The sequence below is a fragment of the Oncorhynchus kisutch genome, linkage group LG3, assembly GCF_002021735.2.
Source record: "Oncorhynchus kisutch isolate 150728-3 linkage group LG3, Okis_V2, whole genome shotgun sequence".
NCBI lineage: Eukaryota > Metazoa > Chordata > Actinopteri > Salmoniformes > Salmonidae > Oncorhynchus > Oncorhynchus kisutch.
The window spans coordinates 23,656,141-23,666,434 of record NC_034176.2 but is presented as its reverse complement, the minus strand read 5'-3'; the positions used below and the strand labels follow the sequence as shown (position 1 = coordinate 23,666,434).

General features: G+C 41.3%; 1 protein-coding gene across 3 annotated transcripts in view; it reads left to right on the top strand.

The window, feature by feature from the left end:
* The first annotated feature begins 4,497 nt into the window (after window positions 1-4,497).
* LOC109871785 (protein CUSTOS-like) overlaps window positions 4,498-10,294 on the top strand; it is an 8,276-nt gene continuing 2,479 nt past the window's right edge. The window contains exons 1-6 of one of the 3 annotated variants that reach the window (XR_004208607.1): window positions 4,498-4,645; window positions 4,848-4,878; window positions 5,006-5,104; window positions 5,995-6,059; window positions 6,158-6,257; window positions 6,406-6,823. Coding sequence is in view for 1 of the 3 variants with exons in the window: in XM_020462780.2 (XP_020318369.1) it covers window positions 4,534-4,645; window positions 4,848-4,878; window positions 5,006-5,104; window positions 5,995-6,059; window positions 6,158-6,257; window positions 6,406-6,766 (768 nt within the window). In the remaining 2 variants the exon portion in view is untranslated. Of the gene's footprint in view, window positions 4,646-4,847; window positions 4,879-5,005; window positions 5,105-5,994; window positions 6,060-6,157; window positions 6,258-6,405; window positions 9,750-10,294 lie in introns of those variants that run through there. The other 2 variants (XR_004208608.1, XM_020462780.2) reach the window with 2 other exon arrangements.

The window sequence follows — 10,294 nt, the reverse complement described above, 5'->3', positions numbered from 1 at the left end:
TGATGGCATCCACCATTATAAATTCTGTATTTCTAATAGCGCCCTCAAATTGTTAAGATGTCGCCAAAGAGAATAGCTGACGTTTTACATGCCCGTAAGCAATTGTTCTGGGTTTTTGTGTGTTTGTGACTTCGGTTTTGTACATAATGTTGCTGCTACTGTCTTATGACCATGAACTGGAAGAAGCTTTTTCCTTTAACGAGTCCGACGAGAACGATATATACTGCTCTCCTGTGAACAGGCCCAGATCCCTGTCATTTGCTTGAAGAAATGACAGAAGAAGCAGATCGGTCTGTCTTTTGAGAATCCATAGGCGAGTGAGTAAACTCCCACTGCCATCAATTCTACTTGCTAGCATGCATTCACTGGAAAATAAAATGATCCTACCAACGGGAAATTAAGAACTGTAATATCTTACGTTTCACCGAGTCGTGGCTGAACGACGAAACGGATAATATCAAGCTGAGGGATTTTCAATACACCGGCAGTGTGTATTGGTAAGACAAGGGGTGGGGGTGTGTGTCTTTCTGTCAATAACAGCTGGTGCGCAATGTCTAATATTAAAGAAGTATCAAGGTATTGCTCGCCTGAGGTAGAGTACCTTTTGATGAGCTTTGGACCACAATATCTACCAAGAGAGTTCTCATCTATTATTCGTAGCTGTCTATTTACCACCACAGACTGATGCTGACACTAGGACTGCACTCAATGAGCTGTATACCGCCATAAGCAAACAAGAAAATGCTCACCCAGAAGTGGTGCTCCTAGTGGCCGGGGACTTTAATGCAGGCAAACTTAAATCGGTTTTACCAAATCTTTACCAACATGTCACATGCACCACCTTTACTCCACACACAGAGATGCATACAAAGCTCTCCCCCTCCCTCCATTTGACAAATCTGACCATAATTATATCCTCCTGATTCCTGCTTACAAGCAAAAACTTGAGGAGGAAGTACCAGTGAATCGCTCAATACGAAAGTGGTCAGATGATGTGGATACTACGCTACGGGACTGTTTTGCTAGCACAGACTGGAATATGTTCTGGGATTCATCCAATGGCATTGAGGAGTATACCACCTCAGTCATCGGCTTCATCAATAAGTGCATCGATGACATCCTCCCCACAGTGACCGTATGTACATATCCCAACCAGAAGCCATGGATTACAGGCAACATCTGTATCGAGCTAAAAGCTAGAGCTGCCGGTTTCAAGGAGCGGGACACTAATCCGGATGCCTATAAGAAATCCTGCTATGCCCTCAGACAAACCATCAAAAAAGCAAAGTGTCAATACAGGATTAAGATCGAATCGTACTACAACGGCTCTGACGCTTGTCGGATGTGGCAGGGCTTGAAAACTATTACGGACTACAAAGGGAAACCCAGAGGCGAGCTGCCCAGTGATGCGAGCCTACCAGACAAGCTAAATGCCTTTTATGCTCGCTTCTAGGCATTCAATACTGAAGCATGCACTAGAGCACCAGCTGTTCTGGATGACTGTGTGATAATGCTCTCCGTAGCCGATGTGAGCAAGACCTTTAAACAGGTCATCATTCACAAAGCCACGTGGCAAGATGGATTACCAGGACGTGTACTGTTAGGGAAGATTCAGAATTTGTTGGTAACATATGTAAGATGTTTAATATTTATCTAATGTGTGTAAGTTACTTCTCATCAGAATGGTTTAATATTTATCTAATGTGTGTAAGTTACTTCTCATCAGAATGGTATTTTTGTATAATACTGTGGCGAGGTTGCAGTTATCTGTTCTATGTCAAGACTAAGTTGCATGGGCCGCTGAGAGGGGAGAGGTCAAAGTGTCATCATGTGTAAACATATCTTTTACTCCCTACCTTTCCCAGTGGGGAAAGGAGGGTGGCAGTGTCTGGAATCATTCTATGCTCCCTCTAATGTTGTTTCTATCTTAACCTATAGCCTCATTCTCCTCTCCGTGAGTTTGTCCAGGAGTTTGTATTTAGAGTGGGTTGTATCTAAATGACAATTTGATATATGCCTGTTGATATGGAGGATTGGTTTATGGTTCTGGGGTTTGGGAAAGGAGACAAAGCTGAACGATGAATTATGTCTATGCTGTCTGACTATGTGTGATCTTTGCTATAAAGGATCCCATTTTGCCATTGTGTGGGGACTCTCAACTTTTCATTAGAGATACTGAACTGTTGAAAGTCAAAATGCTATAGAGCTTATATAATTAAAAATGGACGTTGATAACTAACTCTGACTTGTGTGTGTGGTTTGCTCCCATGATTTGGTAAATAGAGGAAATTTCCACGACAGTACTCAAATCATGCATGGACCAACTGGTAAATATCTTCAACAACATTTTTTATATCTCCCTGACCGAGTCTGTAATACCTACATGTTTCAAGCAGACCACCATAGTCCCTGCGCCCAAGGAAGCGAAGGTAACCTGCCTAAATGATTACCGCCCTGTAGCACTAACTTCGGTAGCCATGAAGTGCTTTGAAAGGCTGGTCATGGCTCACATCAACAGCATCCTCCCCGGATACCCTAGACCTACTCCGAATTCGCATACCGCCCCAACAGATCCACAGATGATGCAATCTCTATTGCACTCCACACTGCCCTTTCCGACCTGGACAAAAGGAACACCTATGTGAGAGTGCTGGTCATTGACTACAGCTCAGCATTCAACACCATAGTGCCCACGGAGCTCATCACTAAACACCTCCCTCTGCAACTGGATCCTGGACTTCCTGACGGGCCGCCCCCAGGTGGTAAAGGTAGGCAACAACACGTCTGCCACGTCTGATCCTCAACACTGGGGCCCCTCAGGGGTGTGTACTTAGTCCCCTCGTGTACTCCCTGTTCACCCACGACTGAGTGGCCAAGCACGACTCTTAACACCATCATTAAGTTTGCTTATGACACAACAGTGGTAGGCCTGATCACTGACAACGATGAGACAGCCTATAGGGAGCAGTGTGGTGCCAGGACAACAACCTCTCCCTTAATGTGAGCAAGACAAAGGAGCTGATGAAGACGGGGTGAACAGGCCCCCATTAACATCAACAGGGCTGTAGTGGAGCGGGTCGAGAGTTTCAAGTTCCTTGGTGTCCACCTCATTAACACACTATCGTTGTCCAAACACACCAAGACAGTCGTGAAGAGGGCATGACAAAACCTTTTCCCTTTCAGGAGACTGAAAAGATTTGGCATGGGTCCCCAGATCCTCAAAGGTTCTACAGCTGCACCATTGAGAGCATCCTGACTGCTACATCACCGCCTGGTATGGCAACTGCTCGGCATCTGACCGTAAGTCGCTACAGAGGGAAGTGCATACGGCCTAGTACATCACGGGCCAAGCTTCCTGAAATCCAGGACCTATATAATAGGCGGTGTCAGATGAAAGCCCATAAAATTGTCAGACTCTCCAGTCACCCAAGTCATTGACTGTTTTCCCTGCTACCGCACGGCAAGCGGTACCGGAGCTCCAAGTCTTGGACCAAAAGGCTCCTTAACAGCTTCTACCCCCAAGCCATAAGACTGCTGAACAATTAATCAGATGGCCACTGAACTATTACATTGCCCCCCCCCCATTTGTTTTCTACACTGCTGCTACTCGCTGTTTATTATCTATGCAAAGTCACTTCACCCCCACCTACATGTACCCCCGCACACTGACTCGGTACCTGTACCACCTGTATATAGCCTAGTTATTGTGTTACTTTTTATTTTATTTTATTTTTGTCAATATTTGATTAACTCTTCTTGAACTGCATTGTTGGTTAAGAGCTTGTAAGTAAGCACTTCACGGTAAGGTCTACACTTGTATTCGGAGCATGTGGCAAAGTTTGATTTGAAATTAACACTAATTATGGATTTTACAAAATGGTCGCTACTGATATAATTTTTCACTCTTATTTAGTTGGACCCACATACTGAGTAAATTGAAACCCCATTGATTTTTATTGAAAATATTGTACTTTTGCCTATAGATGAATGTGTTTTTTGTCAGACATCTCAGTGACTACAGAGTGTGGTGTCTTGAATGTTACATTTCAGGAACCATAGACTCTATATCAAATACTATTGTCTACATCTTTGGATGTCTACTTAGTGAGGATCTGGTAAGAACTAGAAGCCCACCTAACATTGCCTTTTATATTCTGCAGAACGAAGGGGAAATTATCAAAAGTCATTGAAGAAAAATGTTGGTTTCACTCGTCAAACTCTAACCATTGTAGCGTGCTGGTTTGCCCTTGTCGCCGCTAGTTACCACAGTCACAAAGTCATAATTATGGCTATACCACGTCCATTTCTACAATTTATCATCTTAAAATAAGATTTAAACCAAACCTTAACCACGTTGCAAACATTGTGCCTAACCTTAAATTAAGACCAAAAAGCTAATTTGTGTTTTTATAAATGTTTACGATACATAGCCAATTTGGATATTGTGGCTGGGGAACTTGTGACAACCGTTTGCCCTGAAATAATTAATTACCCATAGTGCATTGCTTTGTAGCCACACGTGCTCGATCCAACATGTCAGCTCCTGTTGGGACGATGGCCGAAGACTCAAGCAGTGAAGATGAAGATTTTAAGGAAGCAGCTTGGAGTTTTGGCACATATGGAACACACAATGCCAACCCGGCAGGTAAATTCGGCCAAACTTTAGTGTACCTTTGCTTTAGCTAAGACCCATAGTGTAGTTATCTGGCTAACGCTAACAGTTAGTCATAACAACAAATGTGGGGTGGGAGATGGCTAGCTAAGTGTGTGAAATCTTGAGCCAACGAGCAAATCTATCTTTCTCCAAAACGACAGCAACGTCCTAACAGTAACTACTATTGTTTTAGATGGGGTAAGCAATGTCAAGCAATCCCGTCGGTAAGTTTTAATTTACTCTGAAATCCTGCTATCCCATCTTTTTGACTCATCGTGAGTAGAGGTTTTGTATCAAGCTTCGCTTTACCAGCAACGCTTATACTGTTTTATGATATACCATGGTCAACAGTGTGGCTGTATCTAAACATGAACATGATGGGAACGAGTTGCAGACGACCCCGGAGTTCCGTGCGCACGTTGCAAAGAAATTAGGGGCTCTGCTTGACAGGTATTTATTTTATATTTATTTATAAATATATATTTATTTAGATAGATTTTTGCTTCCATCAATATTACATTATTTCCAATCCCCCATATATTTTTGAGCTAAAAATATATATATATATATATATATATTATATTACACACACACACACTTTTTTTAAATTTAGAATATAACTTTATTATTCTCTGCAAAACCTACCACCCCTTCCCCAATTGGAGTAAACTAATAAACAATAATACTTAGGCTTACCTTCAGTTTACACATACTCTACATATTTTACAGACAATCTATTTTACAATAGTTATATTTTGTTTGTTTTTCGTCCTGGCCTTCTATTTCTGATGTCCATCCAGTTTGATTTCTATTGTAACTGTGCTGTTTCACAAAAGTTCTGAACCTATATACTTTTTACAGACACATGTTTTATATTTGTTATCTTGTTGTTATTAGTCCCACCCTTCAGTTCCATTCAACCACTCCTATCTATCCCTTAACACCATCCATTTTGGATTTCTATTTGCCATATATTTTTCAACTGTGCTGCGATGCTTCACAAAAGTACTGAACCTTTGTATTCTCATCGTTTCTACAGATTATAAATTAATGAAACATTTTTTTCTAAAATAATTATTATATTATTGACCGATTGACTATGACTTTTCAAATCACCCAGTATTGCTATCTGCAGCATTAGTTCTAGGTAAATGTTGCAATTCTTCAGCCATTCCTGGACCTGACAGGTATTTCTTATTTGTCATGGGAAAATGTTAATCAACATCAGTTTTACTATTTTAGCTAGCTACATCAAACTGTTATAGCCTTTGCCTCATGTACCATCACCTGTCTACTTTTCAGTCACCTACTTTCATCCAACTTTGAAATTTGATGTTCAGTTGTATTTCAGTGATATCTGCAGAAACATCAAGACCCTGCACAGAGTCAACCAAATGTGAAGATGGTGAGGGTTTATCCATAAATTGGTTTGCATTGAAACTGGTACAGTAATTACAAAAGATGTGATGAAGATTCTGGTTGTGGTCTTGATCTTATTTCTAGGTTTTGAAGGTTTCCGGCTGTTCACCACATCTGTCCCAGGAGAGTTTACCATTGATCCCCCTCCTCCTCCTGTAAGGCGCAGGCCCATCCCCAGCTCAAGGTGATGCTTGTTCTATTTAGGCCTGGCCTTTTAACCATTGGGATGTGTGAGGTGGTTTGATGTCACCTTCATTTCTACGTTGGGAGGAATCCTTATACAGTAGCATTGCATACTGTAATAAATGTTTGTTTCTGCAATGTTATTCTAGTGACAGTGACAGTGAAATGGAGATGAGACTGAGAGAGGCAGCAGTGTCAGTCACAGACCTCCTATCATCAGCTCTCCCCAGCGAGATTACACATTCCCTGCCGGAGTCCCCCAGCTCAGAGAAAATGAAGAAGAAGAAGAACAACAAAGGAGAGGAGGCAGAAAGAGAGGACCATAATAACAGCCCTGTCCCAAAGAAAAATAAGAAAAGGAAAGCTCTCCAGGGGGAGTGTGGAGAGGTAGAGCACTGTGGAGAATCCTCACCTAATGCTAAATCCGATGAGGAGCAGAAGAGGCCAGAAGAGAACATTCTACCCCTGAAGAAGAAGAAGAAGAAGAAAAAAGGCACAGATGAAGTATAAAAGCACTGAGAGACTTGTGTGCTGTTATTTGGGATGTTGGCTGTTTGTTCCATACTTGTGAGTACTTGGGAATCTTATCACTGATTATAACATGGTCAGGTCATACACTTATATCACAGCAATTTTGTACTATGTAGATTGCATTCCAGAAAATAACAATGTGATCTTTCAGAAATGTGAAATAAGTCTTTCACAAGATATTTGATGACCGTTTTCTCTACCCAAAACACAATTTGTTCTATGCCTTGTTTCGTAAAGGACGTCGTTTACACTGAATTCGACTTACATGTAAGTTTATGAGCAGGATGCTACAATCCTTTTTTATTAACAATTCTCTGTTGATAACGTACACACTCTGGCCAGTTTATTTGGTACAATACCCTGTTCACAAAAATTGATCGCTTGTACAGACAGTGAGTCACTTGGCTGTGGCTTGGTATATAAGACGGGCATCGAGGCATTCAGTTACTGTTCAATTGAATGTTAGAATGGGCAAAACGAGTGACCTAAGCGACTTTGAGCATGGTATGATCATCTGTGCCAGGTGCACCGGATCCAGTATCTCAGAAACAGCCACCCTCCTGGGCTTTTGACGGTGTCTAGGGTTTACAGAGAATGGTGCAACAAACAAAAACATCAGTCAGTGGCAGTCCTGTGGGCAAAAACAGCTTGTTGACGGAAAATGGCAAGAATCGTACAGGCGGGCCACAAATAGACATATAACGGCGCAGAAGGGCATCTCGGAACGCACAACTTGTCGATCCTTGCCACGAATGGGCTATAGCAGCAGACAACCACACTGGGTTCCTTTCCTTATCAGCTAAAAACAAGAGGAAGTGGCAATTATTTATCTGATTTATTGAAATACATTTGCCGAAGTTATAGAATTACTGCTGTCTGTTCAGAAAGAAATGAAATAATTCAGAATACTCTACTACACAATGAAAAGGACTACACTGCGTGCACAGCTATTGGGTAAGTGAGTATTCTGATCTTATTATTTTTATGCATATTTTCCAATTGCAAACCATATGCACTTGAATGCTTATTGGATTTAATCATTTTCAGGTGATATGTATTTGTGTAATGAGGGAGGGTGTGGTGAAAGTGAATAACATCTTATATCAAGGTGTGCATAATTATTAGGCAGCTTCATTACTTCAGATAAAATGGGCCAAAAAAGAGATTTAACTGACACTGAAAAGTCAAAAATGGTAAAATACCTTTCAGACGGAAGCCACACTTGAAATACCTAACTATTGAGGCGTGACCACCGGACAATCAAACGTTGTGTTTGCGAATAGTCAACTGGGGCGCAAAAAAACACATGGGGAAGAAAAGCGGCAGAAGACTTGATAGGAATTAAACATAAAGCTACCAGGAACCCATTATCCTCCAGTGCCACCATATTCCACAACTGCAACCTACCTGGAGTGTCCAGAAGTACAAGGTGTCAGGTGCTCAGAGACATGGCCAAGGTCAAGAAGGCTGAAACACGACCACCACTGAATAAGATTCACAAGTTGAAGTGTCAAGATTGACAAATCTGTCTTCAGGTATTTCTTTGCCCAAAGGTTTTATGGGCAGATGAAATGAGAGTGACTTGATGGATGGGAGTCAGGTGCCAGCAAGGTGGAAGAGGGGTACTGGTATAGGCTGCTTTCATTAAGGATGAGGTAGTTAGACCTTTTCAGGTTGAAGATGGTCTGAAACTCAACTCCCAAACCTACTACTGGTTTCTGGAAGATACTTTCTTCAAGCAGTGTTACAGGAAGGCCATGATCTTTATCCAGGATAATGCTCCATCACATGCATCCAAGTACTCAACTGCTTGGCAAGCCAGCAAGGGCCTCAAAGATGCCCGAATAAGGACCTGGCCCCGTTCCTCACCCGACTTAAATCCTATTGAGAACTTGTGGGCCCTTCTCAAATGTGAGATTTACAGTGAGGGAAGACAATACACCTCTTTGAACAGCATTTGGGAGGCTGTGGTTGCTGCTTCAGCGAAAGTTGATCATGAATAGGTCAAGAAACTGACAGACTTCATGGATGGAAGGCTCATGGAAGTTGTTGAAAAGAAGGGTGGTTATATTGGTCACTGAATATTTTAGAAAGGCCAACATTTTTATTTAATTGTCATTTTGTGTTATTTGTTACACTTACTCTAAAAATGGAGAATTAACAAGTGAGTTGGGAGAAATTCTTTTTGTAATTTAGTTACCTAATAATTCTGCAGACAAAACTCACTTCCTTTGTTAAACATTCAGGTTTGAGGTTCAATAACATTTTGGATTGACTGTTTGTTAAACAACCAAATTTATCCTAATTGTGCACGCAGTGTATAATTTAGCCACAGAGGATCAATAGCTTCTTAAAAAATATAACCAAGCTGTGGATTGTGTGTTGCCCAATAACAAGGCATAGCCTACAGTCGAATGTGTGGCAAATCTTTCAGTGAAAAGCATGCAGACAAAACAGGCCTTTCGCAATATTTCAAATACAATCGCAGGAAAACACAGGTTGCAAAGCAAATGGCTCCTGCTGAGAATAGAAGACTAATCTATCTGCTGTAGGCTACGAAAATATTTGATCAACTTCCAAATATTGTTTTACAAAGTGAAATAGCCTAGGTGTGTGCGTGTGTGTTTTACAAAGTAAAACTAGAGCGAGAGGCTTTTTGCACTGACACCGGCTGTCACCAGCGAGTGAGCTGTGCATGGTGAGTCAGTGGATTATAATTTCCTCCTCATATTGTAGCCTACAATATGTCTCCAGAAGCATAGGCTATGATACAGTCGTTTTCATTGGTCTCAGTTTGTCAGTGTCAAAGTATCCTGTCATTTAGATAATTTGTGCAGTATTAAAAAATGTTCTTCCAGTCTCCAGTCAAGTCTCCAGTCATGTACAAAATGACAGAATTGCAAGAAATGCATTTATAAAAGGCACATTTCTTTCCAGAACCTAGGCAACTAAAAATGTTCCACATGTGTGCAGCTGTTGTCAGTCCCTCTACTGCTCTATGCCAATACACAAATGCGATGATATGCCTACAATACTTTATTATGAAGGGGATTCTTTTTTTATGCGTTCCGATACCTAAGAGCGAGGTTGCAGAGGCCCCCAGGTGCCGATTTACAAATTAAGCACTGGTTCGGTGTACCTAATAAACTGTTCATTGAGTGTATGTTTTCATTGTAAAACGGGGATCAATGGCTCAGCAGTTTTGGCATTGATTTAGGTGAGGCTGTTTAATGGTTTATCTCTGACCTCAGATCAGCAGTATAAGTCTGACACCCTGTGTACTAAGTACACTGTTCAAATCAAATGTTCTGTCTAATAGTAAGGCAGCTTCTTCAAGTGACTAGACTGGTAATTGGCAGTGAGTCTCCCTGATGTACAGTACCATTCAAAAGTTTGGACACACCTGCTCATTCCAGGGTTTTTCTTTATTTTTACTATTGTCTACATTGTAGAATAATAGTGAAGACATCAAAACTATGAAATAACACATGGAATTATGTAGTAACC